Source organism: Camelus dromedarius, chromosome 8 (assembly GCF_036321535.1).
Source record: "Camelus dromedarius isolate mCamDro1 chromosome 8, mCamDro1.pat, whole genome shotgun sequence".
NCBI lineage: Eukaryota > Metazoa > Chordata > Mammalia > Artiodactyla > Camelidae > Camelus > Camelus dromedarius.
Window position 1 is genome coordinate 33504695 of NC_087443.1, and position 16425 is coordinate 33521119.

General features: G+C 49.2%; 1 protein-coding gene across 8 annotated transcripts in view; it reads left to right on the top strand.

Annotated features, from left to right (window-relative positions):
- Positions 1 to 16425, top strand: part of LRRC20 (leucine rich repeat containing 20) — a 71154-nt gene that overhangs the window by 37104 nt on the left and 17625 nt on the right. For all 8 annotated transcript variants that reach the window (XM_064488093.1, XM_064488096.1, XM_031461140.2 and 5 more), the window contains one exon: positions 13472 to 13639. In XM_064488093.1, coding sequence (XP_064344163.1) covers positions 13472 to 13639 — 168 coding nt within the window. The remainder of the gene's footprint in view (positions 1 to 13471; positions 13640 to 16425) is intronic.

A 16425-nucleotide genomic window follows, 5' to 3' on the forward strand; every position in this document is an offset into this window, starting at 1 on the left:
TGTGTGTGTGCGTGTGTGGGCCTGGGCCTAGGCATCTGTTAAAACCTCTATCAGACATTCTAAAGTGCTGACAGCCAAGGTTGAGACTGTCATTTGGGGGTTATAAATGCAAATGCCTAAGAGACTAGCATAGAAGTGATGAGTGACTCAGATTGGGCAGATGACAAGAGGGCGTGGTGGAGACTGTGGCCAACTGGTCCGTGCCCTGCTCGGCTTCTGCCGATATGCCACAAGACTGTTCTGATTGTTTTATGCAATTGAAGCTGGAAATACGGATTTTTATGTGAATTTTATCAATTTTTACATAATTTGGAGGCCAGTAAAATACATTTTGCGAGTTAGACTTAGCCCACGGGCCACCAGTTGGATGAATCTCCCATAAAATATTGGAGCTGTCTCTGCCATCTCATTTCATGGGTGGAGAAGGAAGGTCAGGGAAAGAAGGGGCTTGTCCGGTCTCTCAGAACAGTACACCCAGGCAGGGCAGCCTTTCCAGGCCACCTGTGTTAGCTCAGGGTCCCTTTGAGAGGATTTGACATGTGGCAGGATGAGTAGGTAGGCCCTCTGCAGAGAGCACGGCAGCGAGCACCAAAGAAAGGCGTTTAGGGCCCCTGTATTTGTGCCTCAGGTGCAGAAATACACTTATCATAATATCATTCCATCAGAAGTCTGTGAAAAAAAAAAAAGAAAGAAAAAAAGGGGGTATAGCTCAAGTGGTAGAGTGCATGCTTAGCATGGACGAGGTCCTGGGTTCAATCTCCAATACCTCCATTAAAAAACAGACAAACAAAAAACTAATAATAAATAAATAGATAGACCTAATGATCTCCCACAGACCAAAAAAAAGAAAAGAAAAAGTCTGTGGAAGGATGCTGTTTGAAGTCCCTCTCAAGCTCTGGTGGCTCCTGCCTCCCCAACGCCACCTCGGATTACAGAGGAAGGCAGTGGTGTGCCCAGGAAATGGATTTCGCAGGGGCAGCAGCAGACTGAGGGATGGTGACCAGGCAGGGCAGGGGCTGGAGCTGAGAGGCCCACTTGGCTCCCACAAAGAAGGCTCTGGCCCCAACCTCTATTGTGGTTTCTCTTTCAAATAGAAACACCATCTCCTTTTGTGTGTGAAGAGGAGGCTTGAATAGGCTTTGCTGGGCTCCACACAGCCCACTAACATCCTCTTCCGATGCTTGACAGAGGAGGTGGACTGCTTTGGTGCTGGGGATAGAGCCACTTGCTTACGCCCAGCATGCCAAGTTGTATCCTGTGGGCACCCTGGGGACTTCCTTCTACTAAGGTCACAGCCCCTCAGAGTTGGATCATCTTTAAATGATTACATTTGGTGCCAGAGGGGGCTGCACATCGTGAGCTCTCTGCTCACCCTGAGGCCTGGATTTCTGCTCCCAGGGCCCCGATACATCTGGTACCCAGGGGTGGATGCAGGCAAAGGGAAAGGAGAAGCTGATTTGAAGAAACTGAACATGACTTCTGCTGTGTTCTTTTGGTCAAAGTGGTCACTAGGTCAGCCCAGACTTAAGAGGGGGGGAGCTGAACACCTCTTGATGGGAGTTGCTGTAAAATCTCACTGTGAAAGGCATGAGGGGTGGGGTATCTTGCAGGGCACAGTGACTTTCTTAGCTGATGTTAACTGGACTTCTGATGGGTGGTAGTTTTTAGCATTCCTTACCTGCTTAGCTCTCAAGTGCCCACTGTTTGCCAGGCACTGTGCTCGGAACCATGAGGAAAGAGTTTACTAATGGGGTCTGAAAACCTGGCCCTGGCATTTCTAAGCTCTGTGACTTTGGGCAAATTATTGGACCACTCTGAGCTTCCATTTTCTCATCCTAAAATAGGCAAAATTGTATTATTTCAAGGCAGTGTATACATCTCATCTGCTATTAATTTGTTATCTTTGTTTATGTATCCACATAAACCAAACTATATCCTCTTCTTAGAAAGTGACAGAAATAAATAAAGTCAATTCCCTTTGGAGAGTTGGAGGCAGCCTGGAGAGGTATCCCTGCCACACAGGCAGGAGAATTTCTCCTTCATCCTGCATCTTGTCAACCCCTGGAGATCAGCAGAGCCCGACAGTCCCTCTGCCCCCCTGGCCTGGGACTCGTTTGCACACCTGGAACCCAGGGATGTTGTTTGCAACTCTGCATAAACTGATGCCTCAGTCCTCCAGGGTCCAGGCTCACTCTTCTCACCCACCATGTGACATGGGACTTCGAAGTTTCCTTCACTTCTCTGTTCTGAGCTCTAAGCACAGATCTCCTTTGCTCCTGGCTCAGAGATTTAGAAAAGTACCCTCCACCTCCCTTGGGAGTTTGTCTAGTAAAGCTCTGAGGCTTCATTTGAAAACATGTCCCTATTATTTCTTTTTAAAAAGGCAATAGATAAACACCCTATTCCAAGGTTTGGGATATTAAGTCTCCCTCTTATTCCTGTGCTATATATTCAATTCCCTTGCCAAGAGGCTGCCACGGTACCAGTTCTAGAGATATTTTAGGCCAATGTGAACATAAACATAGTCAATGGTAGTAGTGTTTACGATATGCCACCCTAGGCAGGTGCTGTTGTAAGCTCTTTGCAAGTATAAAATTGTTTAAATCTTTACAACTCTGCAAGATCAGTACTTTTATTGTTTTTGTTTTACAGGAGGAAGCTGAGGCACAGAGAGCTTAAGTAACTTGCCTGAGGTCACACAGCGAGAAAGAAAGGGGCTAGGACTGTGGGTCCAGATTCAGAGCTCCTTTATAAACTACAAATGAGATTAGAGTATATGCATGGTTTTGCAACTTGCCTTTTAAGTCAGCAGTAGATTTTAGAAACTGGTTCATGTTGGTGCAGTGAGAGCCACCTGATCCTTTCCATGGGGGCAGAATGGTTAGCACTTCATTTTAGTCTAGCCCAGACCCTCCTCAGTTAGAAGAGTTTTCTCACCCCTTCCCTCTGTCCACCCAAGGAATGGCGGTGGCTTTCGGAAACTTCACTCCTGTCCCCTCTGTCCCCCGTAGTCAGCTGCTGTCTCTGTGTGAAGCTTTCTCAGTGCTGAGCATGGGCCATTTGAAGGACAATTATTGTCCCCCTGACTGGCTGACTCTGCCCTGCAGGAGGGCCCTTGTAGGCAGGAACAGAATCGCTCATTGACACAGGGTAGCAGCCAAGGCACTGAGTGATCCTCACTGGACAGGTATTTTGGGAGCTCTGGCACATTCCTTTACTGCCTGGCTGCGTAATTACCGCAGGCCGGCCTCATCTCTCCCTTAATGGAATCAGAAGGCCTTGTCTCTCCTCTGGGTCAGTCTGAGGCCTCTGAATCAGCTCTGGCAGTTGTCCAAGATAAGGATGATGTGGAAGTAATAAGAGGAACTTGGGGAAGGAGAGATCCATTTAACAGACACCGGAAACCACAGTTCAGAAGAGATAATAAATAAGGGAGTCATGCCTGGCTGCTCTCTGGCTGGAAGCAGTCTTGGGATGGGGATGGAGGAAGGTCTTCTCCCAGAGCCCCTTTCTCTCCTAGGAGCCCAGGTTGTTTGACACTGAACCAGAGGAGAAAGAAACATCTGGAGCTCCCCTAATATAGCCCCCTGGGATGAGAGGGCGCTAAGAAAGAAAGAAAAATACCATATGAATCACTTTTATTCTGCTTTTATGTGGAATCCAAAAAAATGACAGAAATGAACTTATTTACAAAACAGAAACAGACTCAGACATAGAAAACAAACTTATGGTTACCAGGGGTGAAAGAGGGTGGGAAGGGATAAATTGGGAGTTCAAGATTTGCAGATACACACTACTATATAAAAAATAGATAAACAGGTTTCTACTGTATAACCCAGGGAACTATATTCAATATCTTATAGTAACCTATAGTAAGAAAGAATACGAAAAGGAATATATGTATGTATATGTATGACTGAATCACCATGCTGTACACCAGGAATTGACACAGCATTGTAAACTGACTCTACTTCAGTTAAAAAAAAAAGAGGGTACGGAGACCCTGGGTGTAACTGTGACCCCACCAATAAGAAAGACTGAGTTGCGAGCCCAAGGAGGAGAAGCAAAGCTAGATGTGGCTGCGACTGTGTTTAGTTAGAAGCTCGGTGGACCAGGTGATCAAGTGGCTGGGGCTACAACCACACTTTTGTTCTTCTTTTAAAGTGGAAACAACGGGAAGACCTCAAGTGCTCGGGTTGGGATTAGACAAATTCCCAGGGGTTAGACAAGACCGGGCCTTTGGCAGATATGGGGGCATCCCTCCCAGGGAACCTGCTTTCCTTGTCCTGCTCTGGAGGGGGCGCTTGGAATCAGCTCCATGGTTTGGTTCCCACTCAAAACCTACCAGATCTTTTGTGAACAACTTGGCTCTCATAAATTTGACAACTTAGAAGAAATGGTCCAGTTCCTTGAAAACCACAAACTACCAAAATACAACCAAGATGAAATAGACAATCTGAGCAGTCCTATAACCATGAAAGAAATTGAATTCATAAATAAAAAGATCCCCCAAAAGATATCTCCAGGCCCATATTATCTCACTGGAGAATTCTATCAAACTTTTAAGCAAGAATTAACATCAGTTTTACATAGTCTCCTCCAGAAAGTAGAGGAGAAGTGCACACTTTCCAACCTCTTTCATGCAGCCAGTATTACTTTGATTTCAAATTCAGATAAAGACGATATAAAAGAAAATTACAGTCCAATATCTCTCATGAACTGAGGCACAAAGATTCTCAGCAAAATATTAGGAATCAAATCTAACAATGCATCATAGAAAGAATTATATGCCATGATCAAGTGGGGTTTACCAGTTTTTCCAAATGTACAAGACTGGTTAAACATTTGAAAATGAATCAGTATAATCACATCAAAGGACTAAAGAAGAATCACACAATTGTATCTGTTGACAAAGAAAAAGCATTTGACAAACTCCAAGACCCTTCATGATAAAAAAAAAAAAAACAAAACTCTGAGTAAACAAGGAATACAGGGGAATATACTCAGCTTGGTAAAGAGCATCTGCAGAAATTCTACAGCTAACATCAAACTTAATGATGAAATGCTTTCCCTCTAAGACTGGGAACAAGGTAAGGATGTGGACTTGACTCAGCCTAAGAGTTCTAACCACTACAATGAGACAAGAAAAAGAAAAGGTATGTGGATTGGAAAGAAATAAATAAAACTGTCCCTATTTGCAGATGACATCATTGTGTGCTCAGAAACCCCCATGTAATCTACAGCAACAACATCAGGCCCCACCAGGTCACGTGCACGTCCGCACAGTGCTGTCGTTGGCTTCCCATCTCACTTAGAGTGCACCCACTCTCTTTCCAAGGTTTCTGGGTTCTGAATAACCTGGTTGCAACCTCATCTCTAATGCCTTTTCTCTACCACTCCCTACTCCAGGCACACTGACCTCTTCTGTTCCTTGGATGTGCCAAGTTCTTTCCTGCCTCAGGGCCTTTCTACTTGGCATTTCCTCTGATAGCTTTTCACTGGGCACGTTGCAGAACTGGTTCCTTCTCTTCCCTCACTCTGCCCTGAAATGCCTTCCCAGAAATCTGAAATAATCCTATTTATTTATTTTATTTTTCTTGTTTATTACTTTCTCCCCCCACTAGTGTACAAGCTTGTTGAGGGAGGGGTCTAGAACCCACCACTATTTTCCTGCAGTTACGCAGATCCTGCCCCATGTGGGTGCTGAGCACTATGTTTTCAGTGAATGTGGGAAGGCTGCTCCGGTATCACTGTGTCTGATTGAGTTTCCTGCAAGCCATGTGTCTCAGCTGCATCCAGCTCCTCTTGTTTTATTTTACCTTTTGATTTCTGCTTTAATGTTAGCTTTCAATTTTGTTTCCACAAAAAGCTCCATAATTCAGTAATTAAATCTCGTGGATCTGGTGCCTCTCTAACAGAAACAGTTCCATATATTGAGTGCTTTTACTTTTCGGGTTTTTGTTTTTTAACTTTTTAAAACAATGTTTTTTATGAGTGCTTTTACTTTTCTAAGATTATTCATTTCATGCTCAAGTACAAGGCTGAACATGCAGTAGATGCTTAATAAATACTGTTTTGTGCAGTATGTCCTGCTTTTCACAACACTCTCCACTCGCCCTCTCAGCCCCGCTGTAAGTGGACAGGGAAGACCTCATGGAGGCCATCCAGAGAGAGGATGGGCCCGAGGACACATGAAGAATTAGACCAGAACCATGGTCCTTATGGTTCCTTGCCCATTATTCATTCACCGCTGAATAAGCAGGGATTTGCTGAGTGTCCACTCTGAGGACAGATGCCCAGGGATTAGGGATGCAAAACTGGAAAACACAAGTTGCCAGAAAGGCCCAATTCTCTTGGGAAACTTGGCTGGGGTTCACATCCTGGTATGGGAGTAGGGAGAGGAAAGTCACTTTATCTGGAGGAGAGGTTGGAGTGTGTGTCACCTCAGACAAGTTATTTATCTCTCTGTATATTGGGGATAATGGGTTATAGGAAAATTAAAACGATGATTGCGGGTAAACCCCATAGAACAAGTACCTGGAACATGGTAGTGCTTATTAGATGTTACCCATCATCGTTACTTTTTGTTAGAAGCCCCACCCCCAGTGAGGCTGGGTATCTGGCACAAGAACTCTTTCCTGGAAACCCTCCCCTACTCAATCCCAGGACTTCAACACTTTCTTGATGCAGTATGAGCCTGATTAATTGGAGTGGGTTGACACTGCCATTTCAGAGCAGATCTGGGTCCCCTTTGAAGCTCAGTAATGGAAAGCTTCCTCTTCCTTCCCAATCTCAGCACAGCTCCTTTGATTACCCTAATGCAGCTAAGGAGCTGAACACCAAGGGTGCGAGCCCTGCCTGCTCAGCTGCTACTCTCTCTGCGCCTTTTGCTTTTCAGAAAAGCTTCGTAGCTGGGGGAGAGGCTGCCCTTCAGATGGATGCAGCTCCTTCTCCTTGCAGCTGAGCCTTTCCTTGGAGTCTGCCACTGAGGAAAGGCTAGGCTTCAGAGAGTAGCCTTCCCCGGGGAATGTGAAGCTGGGACAGGGGCATAATTTTGTATCTGCAAGTCTCTTAATCTCTAGAGCAGTGATCTCTAGAGAGGGATGCACCAAGCAATGACTTGGAAAGCTGCTTAAGCTTTATTGAGTGAAAAAAGCAGGTCTCAAAAAGTAGGTAGTGAATGATCCCATTTTGTTTTTTAAAACAGTTATCTATCTGTCTATCCATCTATCCATTCATCCATCCATCCATATCCATCCATCCATTAGCATGTGCCTAGAAAAATATGGAAGAATGAATACCAGACAACATTGGTACTCTTTAGGGGTGGAAACACATGGGATTTTCATTTTGCTATGTTCCATCTTTTTGTGATGTCTCTATTTTTATAATAAGCACTCATTGCTATTAGAGGCAGAAAATGCATTTAAAGTGAAACAAACTATATCAGTCAGGATAAGACAGTTTTGCATTAAGAACAAATAATTTCAAATCTCAGTGGCTTAAAATGACAAAATCTTGTATTTACAGTTGAGATAGCATTTGCTTTCTGTGCTGTTTATGGGCACTGTTCACATGCCTGAGTGCTAGGCGACCTGCTGCGATCAGTGGTGATCGAGGACTGGACATGAATTTTCTCGAGAAGATGACTCTAGCACAAACAAAGCCCAGGAGGTCTATGCACAGAGTGGGAAAAATATTAAAACAATGACGACAGATATCTCCCTTGGTGATAGCAAATTTGAGCAGCAACATCTAATTTTAAGCAGTGCGTCTTTCTGAAGCTTCTCCAAGACAAACCAGCTGCAAATGCTATCCGTGGTAGCTGGCTGAGCGGCCTTGTGTGTGTCAGGGGGCAGAGAGTCAGAAAGTGGCATGGCTAAAACTGTGGACCCTGGAGCCACACTGGCCTGAGGTCAGAACCTGGCTCTGCCATTTCCTGATCTGTAAAATGGGACTCATTCCACGTCTACTTTAGTGGGTCGTCCTAAGAATTAAGTTGAGGTATGATGTGGCTACACAGAAAAGAGAGTACCGGTGTGTGATGAGTGCTCAAGGTGAGTAGCTCGTTCGTTGTTATGTAACAGGCCCCCCTATGGAGTCATGTCCAGACCCTGCCTGCTCCTCCCAAGAACATTGACCCGAGGATCCCAGACTGTGAACTTTTCAGGAGGATCTGCTGTACCTCTGGGATGGATCACCTAGTGAGCAAATAGTCCGTGATTTGATGGGAGTGGATGTTGCCCTTTTCCAGAATAGGGTTCGACCAGATGGAATCAAGCCGTAAAATCATGAGGGGCAAAAGAGCTTAGGAAGAAGAGCCTGCTGTTCAGAGTGGATCTTGAGCAAACAGCACTGGTGCAGGAATGCCTTGTTTGGCTTGGGCTTTTTAATTAACCATGCTGGCTAAGGGAGCAGTCTTGGCCTTCTGACACCTGTGGTGTCAGAATATAGGGAACTGACATTAGTTTGTTAAGCCTCCCACAGGTCTGCCAGGCTCTGAGCCTCTCCAACCTCAGGGTCATCATTCTCTCATTCAACTCTGCTTTTAAAGTCCTTTGCCTATCCCTCTGGAGGCAGCCCACAGTGTCTTCAGAGCCAGACAGATCCAGTATCAGATTTCAGCTGCCCCACTTACTAGCTGTGCAGTGTTGGGCAAATCACCTAATGTCTCTGAGCCTCTAGGTTTTTCATCTCTGAAAAAAGAGGTGATAAAACTTACTCCTGAGTTGCTATGGAAATTAAAGGAGACGATATGTGTATAGCACTTAACATATAGCAGGTGCTCAATAAAAGTTTAACTCCTTCCTTTCCTAAGGAGTAGGAAAGAGAAAGGATATACATCATTTTACAGTCAAGAAAACCCGGACTGTAGAAGCTGTTTGGCCTGCCCAGGGTGAGCAGGGAGGTGATTAGGGCAGATCTTTTCATCTAGTGAAGCTGTGACCACTATTCAGTGGTTCCAGGCCCAGCTCAGGGAATATGTGTTGAGTGTTCTAGGCAGAGGGTCCCTGCCCTCCTGCTTCTCCCCCAGCCCTGAGAGTAGTGGGTGTGATCACACAAAAACCTTGTGGTGACATTCATTCTAGCCGCACACAAGGGCAGGAGATTTGCAGAGCCTTTGAGTCATGAATGTGGCAAGATAGAGACACAGAGAAAAGCTATTGAACAGCCCAGAAAGAGACCTGGCAGGACACACTGAGCTTTTATTAAAATGATATCAGTCAGATGAAAAGCTTTTCAGCTCCCCAGCTGTGGAGACGCCCCCAGCTGATCCCAGGCACATCTCCCCAGCAGGATGGCTCAAGCTGATCTTCGGTCTGGAGGATGTGCAAACTGGGCTTCACGTGGAAGCGTCTTCAGCCTCCCCCAGAGACCCTGCTCCCTGAACGTTCCACCCAGCCCTGCGCTACTCTTGGTGTCTGGATGGACCCCTCCCCACCCTCACGTCCCTAAGGAAGCAGGGCTGCCTATCTCTTTTCCCCTTCCTTTATCTGTGAATCTCAAGGAACATGGGGAACATCTGACTACCAGGCATGGATCTCCTAGGCGTGTGCGACCTTGGGCAGGTCACTTAACCTCTGTGAGCCTCAGTGCTCTCATCCATTAATTGAGATAGAAATTTATTGGGAGCATTATATGAAATTTCATGAACAACTAATAAATCACATGGCACATAGTGTCACTCAGTAAACCTTCATACCTGTCCCTCCTGTCTCCTTTGTCACCAGCTCCTTTGTCCCATGTTTTGTGACCAACATTGGGTCATCTGGGACATTCTAATCCTGGCATCCCTGCCTCCTGGCATTGTGATCTTGTGCAAATTATTTAACCCCTCTGAGCCACAGTTTCTACTTCTGTCAAATGGAGCGGATAAGGTAAATCTTGCACAGCTGTTCTGGGGATCAACTGTGATAATTAGCATCAGCTCCTGGAAGTGTGTGGGACTCATTGTAAGTCCTAAAATAAAGATAAACTGGTTACCACTTCTTTATGGGATGCCGAGCCGTGCTGGATTCCGGCAAAATGATGTTGTGTGACTTTTCCTGGGATGTGTCGCTTTAGTTGAGATCATACCAGAGTACGTTCCAGGGCAGCCTGGAGCGCATACCCAGATGTGAGTGCTGGGCCTGTAGGAGCAGAGAGCTGGTGGGGCCTGCTCACAGAGGGCTTTGAGGGCCTGGGGAGCAGGTCTTAGGGAGCCACTGAAAGTTTGTGAGCTCAGAATTGCACTCGCGAGGTAAATGGGCCCCACTGTATGGCATGGATTGGAGAGCAACTGGAGGAGGAGCAGGAGGCCAGGGAGGAGGCTAGCAGAGGGGTCCAGGTGACAGGGGCTGCTTCTGCCCTAAGGATGTGTTTGGAGGGAAACAAAATTGAGAGGGGGGAGAGTCTCTTTCCCACCCTCCAAATGCTGGTGCATGGGATGTCCAGAAGCCCTTCCCTTGGGAAAGAAGGTTCCAGAAGTAGGGAGGAGAGGGGTAGGGGTTGGCAGATTTGGAGGTGGTGGGGCTGATGCCCATGCTGGAGAGTGTGGTTGGAGGTGAGTGGGCTGAGGTAAGATGAGAGCTTGTGTTGTGGACCTGAGTCGTGTTGTGAGTTTGCCATCTCTGGGAGCCTCCAGGTGGTCATGTCCATGGCTGTTACCAGAAGGGCTTGAAGTTCAGAAGAGAGGCCTCGCTGGGTGCGGGTAGGGCAGCTTTCTGAGTCTGCATGAGGAGTCGCCATAGCTGCAGGAGGGGAGAACCCTGTAGTGGGTGGACCTCTTCTCCCCCGTCTTAAGTCTATCCAATTCCTCTCCCAGCCTCGCTATGATCTGCATGTGGTCTTTGGAGGTGGTGGACCTGGGTTCAAACCCCAGCTCTGCAACTTAGCAGCTGCAGGATTTGGCCTTAAGTACTGAACTTCCCCAAGCCTCAGTCATCTCATCTGCAGAATGGGGATGATGCTAATGCTGACCTTGTGGGGCAGTCACAAGACTTAAAGGAGACCCTGAACAGAAAGCAGTTAGCACGGTATCAGCCCCATAGCATTGACTGTGTGCCTAGCACTGGTCAAAGCCTTTCTCATGTATCAATTCAAAGCAGTCCTATAGAAAGTCTAGTCCTGTCCTCATCTTACAGATGAAGAAACAGAGGCAGAGGTAAAGAAAAACAATTTGCCCAAGGTCACACAGTCAGAAAGTGACAGAACCTCAATCAGGACCCGGAGACACCAGGCCCCAGAGCCTGAGTCTGTCACGCCCACCCCGTACGGCCTCTCACTACAAGCCCCCAACCCCAACCTCATCTGTGTAACCCAGTGGACAGGATCTGCCAGGGGAATGCAGCAGGTTCCTGGAAGGGAGGGTCCGGGGCCAGGATGTGAGGAAGCCTTCTCAGAGCGATGGGATTCCTGACCATGTGACAGCTGAGCACAGTGGCCACCTCCCTATCTGTAACACTGAGTGGCGCCTGCTGTCCAGCTCGGCAAGTGAAACTGTGCCCTCTGCTGCCCCGTGGGGGCCAGGCCGGCTCCCGAAGTGGCCCATTACAGGCCCCACTGGCTGCTTGGCCGGAAGCCGGGGATTTGGAGGTATTGTGGCCACCAGCCCACATCCAGCATGGTAGGCACTTTCCTAGAAAACAAGGGCTTGGAGAAATGCCCTAAACAGGAACCAAACAGCTGGGAAGAATGGGCCACATTCTCACCCGAGAACAAATGTTCTTTCCAGGGAAGTGGCTTCTGAGAGACTCCACGAGGCAGCTGCCCCCTGCCTGGCCCCTGCTGGCCCCGTACCAGCTCACTCCCGCCTGCAGGGTTCTCCGCACATCCCCTCCACGGGTGCACATCTGCCTGGGGCCCAGATTCTTCACTTGGTAACAGTGTCCAGCAAGAATTGAGCAACACTGTTCGTGTGGAAGGCAATAACAACTTTTCCCATTTTTATATATAAGTAAAAAAGGAACAAATCAATTCAAGGAAAAACAAGGGTATGTGTGGAACAGAACTTTGGCAAAAATTTGTGAGTGATACTCATATGCACTCATTTATTCATTTGTGTGCTCATCAAATATTTACAGAGTACTCACTGGGCACAGGTAGGGGCATGTTTCTACAGCGGAGATGAAGCCCCACTGTCATGCAGCTTCCGTTCTCGTGGGCAGAGGCTGGCAGCATACAAACACGGGGATGCATTAGGTACTGACAGATGCTATGAATGCAGATACCTCTGGGAAGGGGACAGGAACCCATGGGACATGATCCTACTTCAGGTTGGATGACATTTGAGCAGACACAAATGGAGTAATGCACAAGCCTTGCAAATATATTGGTAAAGAGCGTTCTAGACAGAGGGAGCCACCTGGAGACCCAGGTGACAGCGTGCTCAGAGCCTGAGGAAACGCTGTCTGGCAGAGGTGCACTTGGGGAGCACAGGACTAGATGTTCTCCCATGTCCCTTCCAGCACTGTGACCTGATAACTGTGATCTGGGCAGGGCTGTTGTCTAGTTGAAGGCATGGCTATCTAAGAACCTGGCTGCTGGAGGTCCGGGTTTATGTGGGACCAGCCCTGGTTCTGCTGATGGAGTCTTGCCTTCAGGATATTCCTGAAGATGGAGAATAAGAGGCAGGCCAGGCCCCCTGGTTACCTGTTTGCCTCTTGCAGGGGAGAAGAGTCATCATTCATCAGATATTTGCTAATTGACCACAAGGCATCCCTCTGGGGCCTGATAGTAGGGAACAAAGATGAATCAGATGCAGTTCCTGTCTGCCAGAGCCCCGGCATGGCGAGGCAGGGGGCCTGTTGTATCTCAGTGTCCGCCCCATCCCTTCTCCTTGCACAGGGCCCTGGGGGCACCCCACCTTTCCTCCAGGTAGATCACACATTTCAGCGTCAGCCTCCACAGCCCCCAGCCCTGCCTTGGTTCCCAGCAGAGGGCCTCCCACCGTCCCAGCTCACCCCTCACACAGGACCCTGCGTGGGCTGCCGTCAGCTTTGGTAGTAGACACTCTAAGAGCAGGAGCCCACGATCATATGTCCAGCAGTGACTAGGCCGGGGAGCAGGGTCACGTGGTGCAGAAAGAACTTAGCTGCCCCTGGTGGCTCGCTGAGCAGAAGGACAGTGAGAGGTGGGGTCCGTCAGATGGGCTGTGGGGTGTGGGAGCCTGGGGGCTGCCTGTCCTGACCTGTCCCATCAAGGCCTGGAGTTGAAGCCCTGTCTGAGGCACGTGCCAGCACGTTGAGGCCCAGGTTTCTGTCGGGAGAGCCTTCCATTCCAAAGCCAAAAGCAGGGAGCCCAGCTGGAATGAGGGGTAGCAGTGGTGGAGGGGGTTACCTCTCCTTTTGCATTAATATGGAATTAGCCCCTGGGAGGACTTCCTTTTGGCCTTGGTTTCCTCTCTGCCTTCTGGCCCTAGTGGCCGGCAGTCAATGCGGTCTCTGGGTGGCTCCCCTTTGACCCGCCCTTTCTCTTCCTCCCCATCTGGCAGAGCTCCGCCTGGAAGGGAACTTCCTGCACCGCCTCCCCAATGAGGTCAACACCCTACAGCACCTCAAGGCCATCGACCTGTCCCGGAACCAGTTCCATGACTTCCCGGAGCAGCTCACCACCCTGCCTGCTCTGGAGACCATCAATCTGGAGGAGAACGAGATCGTGGGTGAGTGGACCCAGCCTACCTGGCCCCTTGTCTCCCTCTGTCTGCCGTTCCTCCTCTGAGCTCCCTTTCCTGAGTGAGGCTCACAGGGCACAAGACATGGGGCTCTGGAGTCAGACTTTCATAGACAAGAGGGCAAGGTTGGGCTTTCTGGTCTGAGATTCCTGAGCACAGGGCACGGAGCCTGGGAAGGTAACCGTTATGAGGCCCTGCCACCTGCCAGGGGCCGGGTTGGACACTTGCTTTCCCCTGGCAGGTGGCAGGCCTGGGCTTTCCCCACAGTGAGCCCTGAACTAGCTGGGCCACACTGGGTCACAAGCTCTCCCTCTCGTGTCTCTGTGAGCCTCGGTTGTGACTGTGACTCTTCAGCTTGGACCCTCTGTGCATTGACTCCTGCCCAAGTCCCTGGCTTCACAGTGAGCTCTTTACTGTTATTAAGCAGGAGCCGATAGGCAAACATGTCCAGAACAGCCCCTCTGTGCCTTCCAGTGTAAATATGCTCCTCCAGGGAACCAGAGGGTCTCGCCCTCTGGGTTGGAGATGAGCTTTCTGCAAATAGCAGACTCCAGTGTGCTGGGTTCCTCTGAGTGAGGGGAGTGGTTCTTTTCCTCCTTTTGTAGCAGTTACGTCCTTCTCAGCAGGACCTGAGTGTGTCTCCAGCTGCTGTCCAATCTCCCCCGAGAGAGCCCAGCACTCACAGGGGCCCTCTATACCCCTTCTCCTCAGCTCCCTCCTGCTTGACCTGGGCAGGCCCAGGAAGCACACCTTCAGCCCCATTTCTCCCTCTCTCATGTTGCCTCTGGTTTTGATGGTGTTGATAATAGCCTCCTTCAGTTATGCTTTTATTTTTGTAAGCTCTTTCACAACCATTATGCCATTTGATTAAAAGCAAGAGGTCTCTAGTGGTCTGGAGCTGCTTGATGGAGGGTGGCCTGCCTCGTGCACTGATGAGCGGCCCATCTATCAGGGATGCTGCCAGCAGGGCTCCCGCCCTCGCTGAGTGGAAGGTGGGAATGGCCAACCTCTGAGTTTCTGGGTCCATCCTTTTACAGACGAATAAACTGAGGCTCTGCAGGGTTAGAGAGCCTCGGGTTGCACAGTAAGACTGCAGAAGTGCCAGGATGAGAATACATGATTCTAAAACTCAGCCCTGTGCCCAGAGTGGGGTTCCTTTACCTCTGGGAAGGCCCTGGGGGTGGGCTCTGGTTCAATCTTGCTCTCCCAAGACCAGGATCCCTGAGTGGCTGGCCCCTGGTTTGGCCCCCCGGTCACTCAGACCCTTGTGCTGTCTTGAAGCAGAAGGAACATGCCTAGAAGTGCCTTTTTACTGTGAGGCGCTTCCGCCTGTGCTGTCCTGACCCCTGGGGTCTCTTCCTGAGCCTTTCATTCTCAGCCAGGCCCTCCTTGCTCAGCCTTTCCTCCCTCCATCTTGTTCTTAGAGCCCATTCCTGATGCCTCCACTTCCTTCGGCCACTTATCCAAATGGAGCAGTAACCAAGCAGGGGCTATTTCTGATTGATGCTGAGGCCAGAGCTGCGTGCATTGTGCAGGCAGGCAGATCGAGACAAGTATTGGCCTGTGGCTTCCCCACTTCCTGCCTGCAGCCTTGGAAGACTCATGTCACCTCTCTGAGCCTCAGCTTCTCCTCAGCTTTAAAATGGAGGGTCTCCCCACCACACCCCAGAAGGTGCCTTTTCCCCAAGCAGGAGAGCTGGGGAGTGGGCGTCTGTACTGGCTGCAGTACAGAAGTGACTCCCCAAAGTGGGCGGTACCAGGCAACACAGATCCCCCAATCCTTCTCCCACAAGGCTGGCAGCATCCCTTAGCGGCAACAGCTCCCAGAGGAAAAACTTCAGCTATTGTGACTCATTCTCTCGTAAACATATCTCTGCCTTTCTTCAGTGACAGCAATAACTCTACCCATGGAAGCATCTTACAGTTTACCGAGAATGCTTGTGTGCAGGCCCAAGGCAACAGGGTAATCATCCCGTTTGATAGATGTAGAAACTGAGGCGCTAAGACACTCCCCCTGCCTTCATGGCCAAGTGTTTATTGCAAACCTGGCCAGGTGAGAGAGACATCGGCACTGGGTTGTGTTTCCCCATCAGTTCAGTCTGTGCAGAGACCCCTGCTGCCCAGCCTGGGCCAGGCCTGAGGGAAGTGGAGATGCTGGGAACTGCCCCCATTCAGCAGAGCCTCCTGTTTCTCCCCAAGTGCCCAGTAGCTCCCAGAGGCGCTTGGCTGACCCCAGGACCTGCTCCACTGTGGGCCCTGGGTGTTCTCCCTGCACGGGTGGAGAGAAGGGGCACATAGAGGCAGCTGTGGTTCCCTCTCGGGAGTCCCCTCACTTCTATCTTCTACCTCTCCCTGATCCATCCTAGTTACATGGATGGCTTCCTAACTCCTAAGGCAGTGGAAGGCCAGGCCATAGCCTTCACAGCCCCGTTGGAGGGAAGAGGGCAGAAATCACAGTGAGGAAGGTGAGGGCGGCTTGGTCCTTCATTATGGAAACAGCTTTGCGCTGTTCACAGGTTGTAGCCGATCTCCTGCAGGATCTCATTGGGATAATTGCAGTAGGAGCTTAGAATGCCTTAAGAGTGGCTTATTTTTCCACTTCGGAGCCCTCAGAGGGTAGTGGAAAATGAAAATAAAAATGTTTTAAGTAAATAAATTGGAGATGCATAAGATGCCTTTAAACTTTAGTTCAGTAGAGAACAAGCAGCTCTGAAACAAGCCTCCAGGTGCATCTGAAGGAACCTCTGAAGGGACCTCCTTAAAAGATGCCTCTG